At 29.6% G+C, this 17,814-nt stretch overlaps 3 protein-coding genes across 4 annotated transcripts; 2 read left to right on the forward strand and 1 right to left on the reverse strand.

Moving 5' to 3' along the window:
- Positions 1-2,616: 2,616 nt before the first annotated feature.
- LOC107003001 lies at positions 2,617-8,107 on the forward strand. Of its 2 annotated transcripts, XM_015201227.2 has the most exons (7): positions 2,648-2,675; positions 2,761-2,784; positions 2,880-2,945; positions 4,266-4,383; positions 4,574-5,007; positions 5,225-5,522; positions 6,537-8,107. In XM_015201227.2, exons 3-7 carry the CDS (start codon positions 2,911-2,913, stop codon positions 7,836-7,838), a joined length of 2,187 nt encoding a protein of 728 aa, XP_015056713.1. In that variant the 5' UTR covers positions 2,648-2,675; positions 2,761-2,784; positions 2,880-2,910; the 3' UTR covers positions 7,839-8,107. The 2 variants fall into 2 exon arrangements, with proteins under 2 accessions (XP_015056712.1, XP_015056713.1); XM_015201226.2 differs by lacking the exon at positions 2,761-2,784 and having other exon boundaries at positions 2,617-2,675.
- A 3,114-nt stretch (positions 8,108-11,221) lies between these two features.
- LOC107003558 lies at positions 11,222-11,680 on the forward strand. The gene has a single exon (XM_015201894.1). It carries the CDS (start codon positions 11,222-11,224, stop codon positions 11,678-11,680), a length of 459 nt encoding a protein of 152 aa, XP_015057380.1.
- A 1,106-nt stretch (positions 11,681-12,786) lies between these two features.
- On the reverse strand, positions 12,787-13,446 carry LOC114074885 (NAC domain-containing protein 83-like). The gene has a single exon (XM_027912974.1). It carries the CDS (start codon positions 13,444-13,446, stop codon positions 12,787-12,789), a length of 660 nt encoding a protein of 219 aa, XP_027768775.1.
- Positions 13,447-17,814: the final 4,368 nt, after the last annotated feature.

The raw sequence follows: 17,814 nt of genomic DNA on the forward strand, positions 1-17,814 counted from the left end.
GTTTCATTCCCTTTTTAATATTTTCACTTATCGTAGTTTTACGAGTACAAACTGGTGTATCTATAGGTCGACACAAAAACATGTACGTTCATCATCTCAAGCGACCACCTCGATTTTATCATCAATATATGCTACTTGCATCTTCTGATAAACATGGTCATTTCTAATCTTATCTTTTTTTGTATAATCGTATATTCATCTTACTTTTTACTGTCATATAATATAGTCAAAGACTTATTGTATATAACATACTCAATATACCATCTTTCTTTTCAACTATTCAATTTTAATCATATGAATAATATTTTCATCTACCATTCCATTCTCTTCAAATAAAAAAAAATATCCTATAGTGGTTACTTTTATTTATATTTGTTTTGTGAATAGTTATATAGGGAAAAAGAAAAGTTATATGAAAGGGAAAAGAAGCCAAATTTGACTAAGTTAACTAGCCAAACATGATGGATCCTTTTATAGGAGAACAAATTTTCTTTTATTTATGTTTTAAAATTTTGCCTTTTTGTAATATTGAGACACAACAAAAGTGACAGCCAAGCATATGCCAAAGTTACTTTAGAATTGAATCAATATTTAAGAAATCATTTCATTTAATTTTCACTGTTGCTCAACTAATTTGTATTTTTTTATAAAAAAAATTGAATGNTTATTATAATGATTAAGTTTTTAAACCTATTTTTTCATATATATATATATGACCTTTATAACAAAATCTTGCTATAATAATAATTATTTTTTTTAAAAAAAAAAGGAAAAGTCTCCTGGTGATTAGACAGTTTTCTTTGTTTTAATTTGATAAATTAGGGGTTAAAAACAAGAAAAACATTTTTGTAAATTTATGTCTAAACTATTATTTATTTATGTTTTCTACTTGAATTACACACATATGTAGATACATAAAATATTTTGCTAGATTACTCAAAAAAGCCTTAAATTAGTGTTTGTCCCTTTGTTTTAAAACATTATGTTGATAATGAAAGAGATGTACTAAGAATATACAAATTTATTAGACTTTTTATTTGGAAAATTAAAGGTCAAAGAAAGAAGAGAAGGAAAAGTTGTCTACCATGTAATAATAAAGTTGATAAAGAAAAAGAGTTGAATTAAATAACAACAAATTTTAACATGTTTGGATCAGATTGTATCGTTACTATACCTATGATATTTGTTATGATTGTTACTTAAAATATATTGTATTGTATTGTTAAATTAAATTTTTACGTAACAAAAAAAAAAGCTCTATTTTATGATGCAATCGATTTGGATGTGTTGCCATTGTTACTTAATTTTTTTTTCCAATTATATCTTTATATGATATTTCAAAATACTATTTTACACTTTACTTTAATTAGTTAAATTTAGTCAAAACTCCTACCCTAGAATAATTAAGTATATTTTAGTAAATTTATAAATTACAATACAGTATGATACTTCCAAACCAAACAATTAAAATGTTATTAAACAATAACAAACAATACAGTCTAGTCAAACATTGTATCATCATACAATAAAATATATTATGAAACAATAGATAACAATGACCCAAAAGTGATTTATCCCATTATAGTATCACCATTATATATATATATATATATATATATATATTGAAAATTCAATAATATTGACATAATTTGTTAATAGAGGCATAAATGGTACTATTTTAATTATGAAATTTTCCATTTTTAATTTGCATATTCTCTAAATGGTACTATTTAATTATGAAATTTTCCATTTTTAATTTGCATATTCTCTAAATGGTACTATTTAATTATGAAATTTTCCATTTTTAATTTGCATATTCTCTAAATGGTACTATTTACTTATGAAATTTTCCATTTTTAATTTGCATATTCTCTATAATTTATCACAAGGTCCAAAAGTCCATTTTTAATTTGCCTATATTCTCTAAAATTTATTCCAAATTTTACACTTATTTTGTCCTTTCAACCACTCATTATTTCCAAAAATTCTCATTCAATTCTAATCCACCAACAAACTTTGAGGTTTTAATATGGTCAAGGTCAACTGACCATAAAATAAATATAGCAAATTCGTTACATACACTAGACAAAAAAAAATTGTAATATTAAATGATAGAGTGATAATTATTTTTTTATTAGTTATCTCAATTTTTTAATTTGAATCCTACGTATGAAATGACATTCAATAAAAAAATGTTTAAAATTGCTCGATAGAAAATTGTATTAATTAAGTAATAAAATATTAAATTACCGAAAAATATAATAAAAGGAAAAATGTTGATTTTAAGTTATTTTTTTATCTTGTCAAACGATTCTAACTTATTTTTAGTTACTTTTCATATTTGTCAAACAATACGAGTCAAAAACTGATTAAAAGTTAATCAATTTTTAAGCTAAATCAAACACCATCGCAAAATGTATACAGACTTTACTATCAACTCGTGAAGATTAAATATTGTTTTTAAAAAAGTAACTAAAATATTATTTTTCAATTCCCAATAAACAATTTTTTCAACAACAAAAAAAACAAAACATATTTTTTGTTCCAAAACTACCCCTGCACTGAAACACACACCAATAAACACTGAAAAATGAGTCCACACCTAATAAATTCCCCCTTTTGGTCTTTAAAAGGCATTTTTTTTTCTCCAAGTGAAGTCAGCTCAAAATTTCAAGGTCAATATTTTTGATTTTCTCTCTTTTGGGTGTTAAAGAATTAGTCAGAAAATGTTAAATTAATACCATTTTTGCTGTTTTTCAGTTCTTCTGGAGAGAATCTTGATTGGTTCTGTGACTTGGGTCTTTTTAACTATTCTTTTGACAATATCTTGAATTTTTTTTTTATATATATATTAAAAAAAATTTGTTCATTTGTTGCAGGAGCTGAGCTTTTGAGCTACTGTTTACAAGAATGACTAGTTTTGGGAAAGAAGAGCAAGATCAGAGGTAGTCATTTTTTTTGTATGTATATATATATATATGTGTGTGTGTGTGTGTGAATTTCTTATCTGGGATTTAGCTTTTAATTGGTTATTAGTATAATTGTTTTTGTATAATACAGAAAAATCCATTATTAGTTCGTGTTTGGTCATAGATTTTGAAGTTGAAACTCGAAACTTTAAAATTTGAGTGTAAAGTTGTGATTTTTGGAATTTGAGGTTGTGTGAGGACATGCATTTTATATGGAAGGAGAAAAAAGTTAAAATTTTGTGAATGGGAAGCCTAAAAATCTAAACTTGGAAATATTTGAAGAATCAAGTTTTATGGGTAGTCGTAAAATCTATGGCCAAATGCTAGCTAGTTGTGTCTTTACTTTGATGATGAGAAAATAAAAATGAGTAGAATGGGATTTGATGTTGTATATATAATGTGATTTGCTGGTGTTGAGGAGGTTTTGAGGTGATGAACTCCCTTACTTCCTCCCCTCTAGCTTCACCCTTGGATATTGGATTTTGGTGACTGTTAATTTTGCTTTTGTGTTTCTTTTGTAACTTTTTTGGGTCAGTGCAAAGAAAACAGTGAATGTGGAGTCCGTTGCGTTTGATGGTGGAGTGTGTATCATAAGGAGGAAGAAAGAATTAGCTATAGGAAGATTGTCAATCAACTATAAGAAGATTTGTTACTCTAGTACTACAAGGGGATCTTTTTTTGTATCGAGTAGTTTTGTTGGTTGGTTAGCTGATTGTAATAAACTAAATAACCTCTTTGAATTTACTAATCGAAGCTTAATAGAGAAAAAATTGTATATTCGTTATGATATATGTCTTGAATGTTTGTGAATGATTGAAGTGTGATACCAGTTTACAGTCTGTTCCTTCAGTGTCCATAATGAATGATTAGCTTTAAATGCACAGTTGGGCGGCTGGGGTCGAGCAGGGGTAATGGTTTTATGAAGTATCTCTGCATTTGTCATGCATAGTAGGAAGTAGAAAATTTGGCAGCTAAAACGATCTTTCGGAGTAAGTCGTGGGTCCATTTCAGGGCGTTAAAAGAGCTTTAGAAGTTCTGTTGTGGGAAAGGATGAAGATTACGGGACGGAAGAAATAAGAGACTTGAAGAGTATCTGCATACTTAAGAAAATTGCATATTCTTAACTCTATAAATTAATGACTAAAGGGGCTTCCTTTGAAAATCATTAATCATTAAGTTTTCGAAATCTTTGAGTTTTTCTTCACTATATGGTAGGATGGTATTGTGTCCTTTTAACCTCCGCGGAGTCAGATGTTACTTTCATTTATCTTTTAACAAACCTTCATCTTTGACCAGCAAAATCGATGGCGTTGAAGATTCTAAAACAACAATTGAATTTCTCCGGGGGAGATTATTGGCTGAAAGATCTGCATCAAGAACAGCAAAGCAGAGAGCTGATGAACTGGCACAAAGGGTTAGTCCTATTGTTTAATTCTTTATAAGTAGACATGCATATAACACAACAAATTGAGTCATCGTTCCCAACTCAATCCGCTCCTAGCTTAGTCTTCTTTCCATTTTTAATTGTTTCCATTCCAATTCTGAAATTGCCTGCCCTTCGATAAGGAAAAACACTTTCAACAAACTGCATCCATCTGTTACAGGTCTCGGAGCTCGAAGAGCAGTTAAAGGTTGTATCTCTACAAAGAAAGAGAGCTGAGAAGGCCACTACAGCTGTTCTGTCTATATTAGAGGACCATGCAATAGATGATGTTTTGGAGGAATTCAGTTCAGGCTCTGATAAGGAAACAATCTTATCTGATCAAAAAGATGCTGGAAATAAAACAGGAGGGGACATTTCGTCAAGTGCGAAAGAGAAAGAAGATGACGTGGACACAATGTCAAGTTCGGGGACTGTTTCTTCTTCATCAACTGCCAGAAGTTTGTCATGGAAAAGTGGCAAATCTTCTCATTCTTTGGACAGGAGGAAATACACTGATTCTAATAGGAGGAGATATAGTAACTTTTCATCCACTGACATTTCTTCTCCAAAACGGGTTGGTAATTCATGCCGACGGATAAGGCGCAGGGATACCAGGTTGCTTCATTTAGAACTACACTTCATTTGATCTTAAACAGTTCGGTTGATACTTCCATAGATTCTTTGCTACAACATCCTTAACATGACACATTCATCATTTACTTTTACTTTAATTGATGTAAATGCATATAAATATGCCTATATATGACCAACACACATACAACATTTACTTAACCATTTCTCATTTTGGACATTATTCCTTTTGTGTGACCAGATCAGCTATTGATAAGTTACGAAATAGTTCTGCTGGATGTGCCTCTGAGCCTCTTTCAAGTTCTGCTAACAATGAGCCTCATTCTTTGACGGCTGGAGCTGGCATTAATGATGTGAATGATCAAGTGCACGTTCCTGCACTAGATGTGCCAGGAAATGGAAGGGAAGCAGATAAGAGAGATGAAGACAGCCAAAGAGCTTTACATCAGCAAGTGCAACCGATAGGGCAATATGAAGCTGAGGAAAAAGCCCAGAGAGAATGGGAAGAGAAGTACAGAGAGAGTAATAGCTGTACACCGGTATATTTATTGATTCATCTCTTACTCATTTTACATAATTCATGTATTGATTGTTCCAAGTAACTAGGTGAGTTATTTCTCCTTTTGCTGTTAAGAATGTTGGTATATTACTATATACACACACACTCACATAACGGTGCACACACGCGCACACAGTCACAGAGATATATGATGGAGCTCTTCCTTTTCTGAAGATTTCTGTCTGCTATACTCCGTAACCCGTTCTTCTAGTGTATGTCATCTAGAACGATAAACAATCTGGATTAGTTGTTCTATGTTATGGCTAGTATTAAATGTGATTATATTTTATCTCCAATTGGATCTTAGTTTAATGTGATATCTAAATGTACTCACCCAAGTTTTTCGTACTTTATATTACTAATTTTAGCAATTTCTAGGATTATAATTTGCATTGGGCTAGTGATATATTTGTTGTTGTCATTTATCCATGTTAAATGTAGTAATGGACAAACAGAGACATGATGGTGTGGTTCACTTGATTCCATCTACGCGGCTTAAATTCTCATATGTGGATGCTGCTTAAAACAAATGAGCAAGCAGCATTTAATAGAAGCAGTATGCGAACGATGGTGTTGGTTTTTCATGACTTCTAGAGGCCAGCAGTTGTAGTAATAATTTCAAAACCTTTATAGGTCTTATTATATGTAGACATGGGCATCTAAGGTACATTTTTAATACAAACAGCATTAAAGGTAATTTTGGTTCTAAGCAAACACTAAGTCCTGAATTTGATGAATATTGACCATTTTACGGGAGAAACTAAAGTTTGTTATGGTCTCGATACAGTGATGCTGGTTATTCTTTTCAGTTAATATATATTGACTTTTGATGTCTTCTTTAACTCTTTATGCCTAGTGAGTTTCTTGATATGTTAGTTTTTGCTTTATTCTGGTGTTGACCTTCTGCAGATCATTTTCTGGTGAAAATAATGCATATGTATGTTTGGTGTATCACAACTAGTCTCATCTCATTCGTCTTTTGTGAACTACTCAGGATTCGTGTGACCGTGAAAATTACTCGGACGTGACTGAAGAAAGAGATGACTTGAAGGCATCTCAGGAACCATGCTTAGCTGGAAGAACAAGTATGCAGAATCATGTAAACCAGTGTGGAGCAGCAGATGTTTCCCATACCGAGCAGAATGGAAATATAGACAACTCTCCGTCTACCCCACATGTCGATATGAGCTGCTTGGAAGATAAAAAAGGCAGCAGAACTGTTGGATCAGATTCCTCAGCATCAGAGCTTGCACGTCCAATGTCTACTGGGAATTATTTAGAAAATCTTGGTCAGACATCTGCTTTTAGGCACCAGCAGTCTTTTCCTGTGACTCGTTCCCCCATGCACCCCCGCAGTAGCAGTTTGCAAGCAGGACAAGCTCTTCAAACAGGTTATGAACTTGCCTTGGTGTCTCATAACACTTCAAATGGTGTCGATTCTGTCTTCGGGAAACTTGAACAAGCCAAACTTTCACTGACTAAACAGATCAACAGCTCACTACCAACCGCCAATTACCCAGGAACGCCCTCGCGATTCAGTTCACTAAACCATTCTCCTGAACCTTCCACCTACGAAATCTCTTTAACCCCTTATGTGGAGTCTCGATCAAAGTATGTTACACAAAGTAATAGGGTCACTTATCCTTTCCAACGAGCTTTCCCAGAGGTCTCTTCTTCAGCTCCTTCATACAGGCCTATATCTGAAACTAACTTTGAGGCAGGCCAACCATCTTCAACCCCTTACGTGGAGTCTCAATCAAAATATGTTACACAAAGTAATAGGGTTACTTATCCTTTCCAAAGAGCTTTTCCAGAGGTCTCTTCTTCAGCTCCTTCATACAGGCCCATATCTGAAACTAACTTTGATGCAGGCCAACCATCTTCAGTGAGGTTTAATCCTAACTCGAGTTCACGTCTTCCCTTCTCTAGTAAATTTACATACCCTTCCTATCCCAAGTTCCCAGACATGGTGCCAAAACTACCCCCAAATGAAGTGTTCTCGAGAAATTTTCCTGCGAATGAGACAGATCTACCTCCCTCATTTTCCTTCTCAACCTTGAGCCAAGAGGTGGTGCCAAGACTACCCTCAACCGAAAAAGTTTCAAGAAATTTTCCTACAAATGAGACAGATCCACCTCCCTCATTTTCCTTCTCAACCTTGAGCCCCGAGGTGGTGCCAAGACTACCCTCAACTGAAGTATTCCCGAGAAACATTCCTACGAATGAGGCAGGTATACCTCCTTCATTCGCCTTACGTAATGATCCTCATATCAGACCAAATATGTATAGAGGTTGATATTGTTCACAGTACAGTTCTTGGTAAAGAAAATCTTCATATAGCTCACATGTTTTGAGAAGTGCTTACATAGGTTATATTAATCTCTAGTTTGTGTATCATTTACTTCTTTAATTATCTTAATCCCAGCCTAGTTAGGTTTTACAGAGAAACATCAGCAATATACCTTTTGGTTTTTGAAGCTGTTGTTGTATACTAGGTGTGTTGTAAAATGGCAGAAACATATGAAATTTATTGGCAGGTGCTATAACATATAGTTTTCATTCTTTTTTTTTTTTTTGGTTTCCCACCCGGATGGTATCCGTATTGGAGTCCGACTAGTCCAGATTTGTGCAGGGTGGGGCCTCTATTCGGGGTAGCACTCCCTGCCAAGGATTTCTTAATACCCAATGCTCAAATCCGAGAATTCTGGTTAAGGGAGGAGCAACCTCATCACTTGCGCCACATTTCATTCTTTTGTTTTCCAATGACATTTGCTAAGAGTTTTGACTTCTCAATTACTACAACAAATAAAGAATTTGGTGGCGATAATAAATATGATATTTATGATCAACACTTTATATTTACGTCATTAAAGGTTTTAGTGAATCTGGATGTAATTATATTCACTCAATTGCAGCTAAATCTTTTATCATAAGGAATGCAAGACGAATTATAGTATCTAAAATTTCCTCTCAAGGACAGTTAGCTTTATTGGAAACAAAGAACTCCCGACTAATCTGAATTCATAACGTGTAAGACTATTATCATTTATTTAAAAACCTCTTATTAACGATGGAGGGATAGCTAATTTGAATTCATAACGTGAAAGACTATCATCATTTATTTAAAAATCTCTTATTAACGATGGAGGGATAGCTACTCTGAATTCATAACGTGTAAGACTATTATCATTTATTAAAAACCTCTTATTAACGATGGAGGGATCCTACCTAGCTCCCACTACAAACCTTGGGGTTAATAGAATTGATTGTGACAATTCAATGTTGGAATCAAATATCAAACAAGATTAATTCAATATGACTAGGTCAAATTTGACTAGTCATGTTAATTCATTTGCTTGTCAAGTTTAACTACACGTTTATAAAGAAGAAATCTTTATTTAATTTCAACCTCTCTCTCTATATATATAAGTACGTAGGAGCAACCAAACTAAATTAATCAAACATAGCATAAAACTCCATATATTTTTTAAAAATGTTCACTCATGACTTGTATGATACCATAGAAACAAGAAATATGTCATCTAAGACAAGTACTAGTAATAGTGCTCGGAATGATTTTGATCATGACAATAATAAAAACGAAGATCGAGGACATCTTGATCCCATGATAATGGAACTCTTGGAATCATTAAGGGAAGTGTATATGAAAAGAAGAGATCAATTATTGAAGAAAATTGATTATGAAGAATCAATGGAGGTGTTGAAGAAATTGAAGGTTGGTATAATAAGAAAGAACAAAAAGAAGTTGAAAACTCAAAATATTATGAAGAGAAGTTTAAGTGTTGGAGATGAAATGAGAAATGAAAAATTTAAGATCAAGACTCCTCATGTTGTTATAGTGGCTAGACCAAGTGGTTCCAATAATTAATTTTGGCTAGACCCCTAAGTAAATTTTAAAAAATTATGTAGGGCTATAGATGATCCTTCTAGCAACGTTACTTGTATATCTGATATGTTTTACGAATGTATTATTTTTTAACTTTTTTAATTATTATTATTATTATTTGAATTTGTTATCCCTTGTTTCATTTTTTCCTTTATTCTTTAGTGTAAAAATATGAGAAATAAAAAAAATGTGAGTGGAAATTTAGGAAAACGTAAGAAAAAAAAATTAAAAGTCATTTTAATTTTTGACGTTAAGCACAAAGATATTCAATTATTCCATTTGGGACAAGTGTACAATCATAATGCATCTGAAAATGTGCTAATCATTATATTCTATGCTAATCAAATCAAATCTTATCTTAGTCATAATAAATTAATAAATGAAGAAAGTTATATAAGTTTAAAATAATTATTAATCTCAAAATAGGTGTCACACAACTATTAAAATAATTATTAATGTAATTATCCGTGGCAAGCACGTTTCAAATAATATTACTTAGCTTGTTCAAAATTAAATATATCCTTAATGATTTCAATAATTTCGTGATAATTACATGAGATGTTTAAAGAAAGATAAAAAGTAATTTAGATGAATATATTTTATACTAAGGTCATAAAATATTTAAAAAGGAATATGTATGAAATTATTAAAAAATTAATACTATGAATTAGTTCCCCTTTTCCATTTTTTTTTGATAAACCTGTAGATTGATAGAGAGATTGTTTCCGAAATCTCATTGAAAAAAACTTAAAAACTAACAAGGGGCAATGCAAATTCTACGAGAATGTGACTAGTGGTGATTAAAACACAATAAACAACTGAGCGTGATATATAGATATTACAGTAAAAAAAAACTATAATAATAAGCTAGTACAATAACAAAATACCAACAAGATTTAAACTCTCAGATTCACACTCCACGACCTATTAACATTCTATCATGCGTGTTATTCACGTCTTTCTATTTAAGGTCATATCCTCGATAATATAAATTTGTGTCATACCATGTCCAATCACCTCTTCTAAATACTTTTTGGGCCTAGCTACTTCTATCTCTCGCATCTCCCAATTAGGGTGTTTGTCCATCTCCTTTTTACATGTTCAAACAATCTCAATTTCGTTTTCTCTATCTTATCTACCACAAACGTCACTCCAATCTTATGTTAAATATCTTCATTCTTAATCGTATTAGTCTTTGTATACCGCACATCCACCTCAACAATCTTATCAAATGACCATGTATTTGACCAATTTTTTTTTACCGGTTCAAAAATTAATGTTCCATTTCCTCATCATAGGACATCATGATTGTGACATGTCTAACTTTGTAATATGTATAGTTGACCTTGAGGTAAATTTACAACAACAAACAAAAATTAAAATAATTTGATCAAACTAATTATAAACGCCAGCTATATATGAGTCATCAATCATCGTTATTCGATTCATCTAGTGTTATCTAATTTATTTTAATCTAAACAAATTTTAAGCGTGTTAAAGCATACTATATTAATAAATTAATCTGTTCAAATTTAATTCAAACCACCTATTACGAACTTTATATATATGAAACATTCCAAACAAAACAATACCATGAAACATTCCAAACTTAATCCTAAGCCTCAACTACCATATTTTATTAATTCCAAGTTTCCAATCATAGAGTCCTCTCATACATTTATATTCATTTCAACTCTTTTATCATTTTTATTTAATTAATTCTTCTTTCTCTAAGTTTAGCTTGTACAAACAAATTTATTAACTATATGTTAATGGAAGATCTCAAGGAAAAATCAATTCTTGATGTTGTTGAAAATGTTGAAAATATTCAAGAAAATCCAATGATGATAAGATGGAAATCAGGAAAAAAAGTTGATCCAAGATTGATTATACTACTAGATTTCTTTAGAGATGTCTACATGAAAAGAGGAGAATTCTTCAAGAAAATATTTCCATTTCATCATGAGGATTTTGTTCCTATTTTTGAGAAAATTGGAGTAGTGTTTTCAAACCATAAGGATCAAGAAAAGAAATTCAAGAATAATTCATTCAAAAGGAGCCCAAGTGATAACTCTTTAAACAAGAGTAGAGGAATTGATATTGATCCATCTCGATTGAAACTTGAAAAATTTAAAGTCAAAACCCCAGAGGTTATATCTGGTGGCAGTGGTGGTGGTGGTAGTGGTGGCCAAGGGCAAGGCAGCACAAAGGCATCTGGTTCTAATAAGTAAAACTAGTTACGTGAAAATAAAGTAGACAGACCGTTATCAAGTGTTAATAAATTATACCGACAGTATAGAGATTCTTTAATTTAAGTTGTTGATGGTGTGTATATGTTATAATTTTTTTTTTTTATTTGAAGAACTCTCTTTGGGTTGACTTGTGTTATTGTGTACACAACAAAAGTTAATGATTTAGTTTATTGCATTTTAGTTTCCATTATTTGCATTTGTTTCTATAATTTTTGTTTGACATAAAAAAAAATTAATAATTGCATCCTCAAAATCATGTAATTGGATTTTTGTATTTATGCTTACAATAATGTAATTGTACTTAAAATATGTATATAAGCTCGAGATTAAGTTTTGTTAAATTGCATGAAGTCTAATTGGAGTTCTTTTGCCTCATATATAACTAATACATGTTGTATGCAATTAATAAACAAAAAGATCAAGCTAATTAATATCTCTTCATAATTGTGTTTAGGATTTTAGAGAGACATATTCTACTTTTAATTATTTTTTTTCCATTTTTGCACTATGTTCAATGACATTTTATTTTTATTTTTAAATTAGGCTCATCAATAATTATTGACACTTTTATTAGTTCAAGTGTATTGTTGAGGTAGACAAAAATTTGTAGAAGAACTCAAGAATTGTGTTTTTTTTAAATAAAATGAAGAAAAATCATAGATATATATCAACAACGTCTCAATAAAATTAGTAGTCTCATATCAAATTATAATAAGAGGCCTTAAATATTTATATACGTGCACAAAAATATTATTGATTTAGGGTTAACTTTTTTTTATTCTTAGCGCATTGTTTATAGCGTTTAACTTCACGTAGTAATAATATTACCAAAATAAGGATGATCAAGATATATAATATAAGAAGAAATTGTATTAATATTTAAAGAAAACTACTCATGCAACAATTTGTCCTCAACCGCAAATTCATATTTTTCTAAAAGAAAATTATTCATATTCAAGCTATATATAAGTTTATAACCTAATGTAACAAAAAAAAAAAAAACTTTTTTGCATGCTAATAAACATAATAATTCAATCATATCCAATACAGCCTCAATACTTGAATTATCATATGGATTATTTCCATTAAATACCTAATTCTCCATTATTGTTCAATGTACTTGTACTTGCTTCATAATTACCCTCTAATTGATTGTCATTATCATTGCTAATTACTTGATCATAATTACCTTCAAATAGATAATCCACTAATCCATCAACATCTTTATCCTTAACATCATTATCATCATCGTCATCATTATTATTTTCGTCTTCTTCTTTTTTCTTCTCTTTAATTTTGCAAATGACGAAAATATCCTTGTTGCTACTTTTCTTAATAAACTCATCTGGCAAAATATATTCCTTCAAAAGCCATTTTTTACTTTGATCTTTTTCAATATCACTTTTATACCTCAAACTTCTCTTATATCCAATTATAATATTTCTATTTGCTTTATCTCTAATTGGAACAGTAGGGGCTTTGCCACTCCAAGTCCCACTCCCAACTGTCCTTGAGAATTTCTTGTTCGAATTCTTGAATTTCTTTAATCGCGTAATAAAATAACATGTTTTTTCTCCATCGATAATTTGCCATGGCTCTAAGTCTCCAAATACGTCCTTTTGTTTGATAATATTGGGACGTGGAAGAATTCCATCGAACGTGTATCTTTTTAGATGGTTAATCAACTCTTTATCGTTAGGATGAAATCGAAAACCTAAACTATGATTAGATTTTGATAATGCCATTTGATTTGTAGTTAGGGTTTTTTTTTTTTGGTATGTGTAATAGAATTTAATTGAATATTGTGGAGTTTATATAGTATGTTGATTAAGGCTAATCTATCTAATATTATGTTAATTAAGCCTAATCCATCTAGTATTCGGATAGTTGGAAGTATTATACAAGTGTTAATTAAGTCTAATCCTCCAACTTTTTGTTAATTACCAAATTTGACTACTAATCTTCTAAATCTTTGTTAATTACCAAATTTGAATTTTTTTGATAAACAATTATTATATTTGTTTCGTTACCGGAAAGTAATACCCCCTTGGTTTTAATTATTTTGAGTATCAAATTTAAATTTTGGATGAAAATTTATCAGTTTGATAAATACAATTCGAAAGCATTTGAAAGACATGATGAATTTTTTCACTAAAGTGATATGAGAAAAAGTGCAACTTGTAGTTGTATTTTTTGAAATTTTGAAATGATCTAAAATGATTTAATTTTAAATATTACTCAAAAATTAATTCTCAAGAATTTAAACATGACAATATATATTTGGAAGGAAAGTAGCAATGAATTACCACGTGTTTATATTACATGACTATTTTTTGGAAATCATGCAAATTAATTTTAAAAATTACGTTGGACTTAATCATATATTTAATAAATTAACGTGCTTTTTTTAAATTTGTGGTATACGAATTTCCTTACAACCATACACAAGACGAAAGAAAACTATCTTATTAAGAGTATCACTAATTAAGAGTTTTCTATCATATATCGAGAAAGATATGTGTATTTTGTAGTCAAATACATTAAAATTAAAAAAAATTGTTACAATATACACTAAATTAAGGAGATACGAGAGCGAGATGAGGAGGAAGGCTAGTAAGAATATAGAGAGGGAGATAGTCATGTATCCAGATACATACAAATGCACTAGATATATGTATGAATCTGGTATGATTCCCATGTATCTGGGATACCAAATACATGAGAGAGTCGTGAGCAAGATGTGAAGAGATACAGTGTATCTAGAACAAATTACGCACATTTCGCAACAAAATCTGATAAGATCCATAATATTATAAATTAAAGCGTATCTAAGTAATTAACTCTTAAACTAGTGGAATTTTCGTAAATTTTCCTAAAAGATTACATATTCACAGAGGAATTTGGAGACTATATTTCAGGCCCAAAACAAATGAATATAAAGATGGACCATATATAACACAATTATGGGCCTAAAGAAAAGAGAATAATGAGCCTATATACAAACCATCTTTTACTATATAAAGTATACACTAATTATATATATTAATAGGCACTTTTTAATCTAAAAATGATATGGGAGGTTATTTAGATTAATAATCATGGTGATTATCTCTTCACCAAAGAATTAAAATATTAAGCAATATGATTAGTGGGAGGGTCCATTACCCAATTAGAGTGTCAATTAAAATTAAAATAAAAAATTATCTACACCTTTTGCATTAACTAGAAGAAAAAAAAAAGTATATCTTGCAATTTTCTTAAAGTTAAAACTATTTTAATAATTCAATGGTGCAATCATAAGTGTCCCAAAGTTAGTGGTACTCACTAAAATCATTTAAAAGTTAGATTTTTGTCATTTCTTATACATGGGATGGGACCAAATATATAAGAGTCCATAGGCCCATTGGATTTTAAAAACAAAAAACGAAATAAAAATGGAGACCCCATTATTTCCATTTTCTTTCCTCTCTTCATTAAAAAAATTGCATTATCACAATAAATAAATTAATATTATTAGAGAAATTAATTTTTTATAGCATGTATTTACTAATTTTCATGACTCCTCGTTAGTATAATTGTAAAAAGTTAATTATTTTAAAAGTGATTTGATTAGTGGCGGAGTTACGATGTCTTCGTGGTGTTCATTCTAGCCTGCAATAATGAGGTCGAAAACTTGACCTCTTACTGCTGGAATCATGCATGTACTTGTTACAGAGGGTGGCAAATTTAATATATGTCGTATATATATTATATATATACATTTCGATAAAGGGGTTCAAAATAGTCATACGAAATAGTCGAAGGGGGTTCGATATCTACTATATATATCCGAAAAATTATTTTTACTATATAAAAATAATATAATTCTCCGACGATGGGGGTTAAGATGAACCCCCTATACATATGGTGGCTTCGCCACTGTACACATATACATACGAAGTTTCAACCGAGTTCAGTGGGTGCCGTGGCACCCCCTCCCTTATACATAGCTCCGCCCCTGCTCAAACTTGTATAGAGTTTTAACTAAAGATGCATTCGTTTTCACGTGTGTTCATGATAATTTTATGTTATATGTGGAGTCCTACATGTATCGATGTGAAGAGATTGTTGTATTATGTGAAAGTATTATATATATATAATATATATATATATATATATATATATATTATATATATATAATACGTCAATGTGCCCTTTAAATTAGCTTCAACTGATATCTATATCCTCCAATTTTTGCATTTTTGCAAAAGTAGTGAGTTAGATTTGTATAAAATTGAACATATAGAGACACATTCATTTACGTAAATAATTTTATATTTTACGTAAAATTTTACATATATTATGTCACGTAACGAATAAATCGTTCAGTCCTCTCATAAATCGCGCTTTAAACGCGTTTTATGAGCAAACATTTCCTAGCTGAATGGGACTTATTTTCTAATAATATATTGGCCATGATTTTTTATGATATCTTTTTCTCCCCCTTGATTTATTTGGTTTTAATTTAAATCCTTTTAAAGAAAAATTTATATTTGTATAGTATAAATATTAATTAAAATTAAGTTAAATTTATTTTATATTTTATTAGAGATATCCTCAAATTAATATTATTTTTATACCAAAATTTTGACATTAACTGTCCACTTTTGAATTACACACATATTTAAGAAAATAATTATTGATATAGTATATTTATAATTTTACTTCTATTAATCATGAAGTCGATGAATTAAAAATTAAAAATTTTTAAAAATTCTATCTTTTTTCTAATAATTAATTAAGAATATAATAAGTAAAAAAAGAGCTAGTATGTAACATCAATATAATGATACTAATAAAGAAAATTAAAACAAAATATTAAACTACACCAAATTTAGATAGACAAGATATTTAGGGGACTAAGAAAAAAGTAACAAATGTAAATCATTACATAATTTAATTAGGTAATTTATTTAAATTGACAATTATTTGCACTTTATGTCACTCTCTCTTTTTCTTTTTTTATAGATATTTTCCCATTTGAGACATTATCATTACAATTATAAAAGAATAATCAACTTGGATCAAATTGTCCTTCATTCTCTTTCTTTTATCTTGGTAAATTGTCAAGGTTGAGAATAGAAAGGTCAGCTAGTCGATAATATTAGATGACAGAGTCAGAATTATTATTATATATTAAAAATATACAAAAAGAAAATTATAAACATATAAAAAAGGTAATTAAATTTAATATATAATAAATATTGACATAAATAATAAATAAATTAATTTATATAGTGTAAATTTAATTTCAGATGAAAATATATAATTTGACTCTTTTCAAATAATAATACAATAGCTCACGCTTATATATGAAGCTAAAAGTCGATAATAATTGAAGTTTATTAAATGCATATGAAAATTAAATTCAAACATTCAAGCACCTACATCTAATATTACTATTATAAAATTCGGAATTTATAAAATTTAAATTACATGTATATATTTTCATTTGGTCATAGTGGATATATGTACTGTCACTTTTTTCACATTAATTAATTTTTTTATCATATGAAAAAGATATATGTTCTTATCATCGCTTATGTCATTTAATTACAACTCTTAACTACTTTTACAACAACAACAAAAAAAAAGGAATATTTTTAATTTACAAGTTGTTCCATTTTCTGCATTTTAATTATGATGTTTTTCTCCACAACAACCCCATTTGATTTAGACACTGATATTTCACATACTTTTGAGATTTTTAAAAAGAAAATATAAATGTTTACAAATACTTATAATTTAATTCTTACATTTTGAACCGTTCAAGCAAGTTCTCGTCTCAACTAATTAGTCAATTTTATTACTAGGAAGAATGTGATCGAATGAATAAAATCCTCTCGTTTTTATATTTGAATTTCAAAAATAAAATAACTCTTGATAATAATATTTTCTTATTTATATATCTATATTATACGAAATTGAATTTAATCGAATAACAAAATTTCGAATAAAGTAAGTCATATCCTTTCTACCATAAATGATCAACACTTTGATTGACTTCACCCATGTCACAATTATATCTATCTAGACAAATATATATATATATATATATATATATATATATATAT

Source organism: Solanum pennellii, chromosome 11 (genome assembly GCF_001406875.1).
Source record: "Solanum pennellii chromosome 11, SPENNV200".
Classification (NCBI taxonomy): Eukaryota; Viridiplantae; Streptophyta; class Magnoliopsida; order Solanales; family Solanaceae; genus Solanum; species Solanum pennellii.

What these genes read in the sequence shown, in the direction of transcription:
- LOC107003001 (XM_015201226.2), top strand. Translation starts at nt 2,911, where the DNA reads ATGACTAGTTTTGGGAAAGAAGAGCAAGATCAGAG. An exon ending in CTGATGAACTGGCACAAAGG is followed by an intron (nt 4,384 to 4,573) that starts GTTAGTCCTATT and finishes CATCTGTTACAG; the next exon opens with GTCTCGGAGCTCGAAGAGCA. An exon ending in AGAGTAATAGCTGTACACCG is followed by an intron (nt 5,523 to 6,536) that starts GTATATTTATTG and finishes TGAACTACTCAG; the next exon opens with GATTCGTGTGACCGTGAAAA.
- LOC114074885 (XM_027912974.1), bottom strand. Translation starts at nt 13,446, where the DNA reads ATGGCATTATCAAAATCTAATCATAGTTTAGGTTTTCGATTTCATCCT.
- LOC107003558 (XM_015201894.1), top strand. Translation starts at nt 11,222, where the DNA reads ATGGAAGATCTCAAGGAAAAATCAATTCTTGATGTTGTTGAAAATGTT.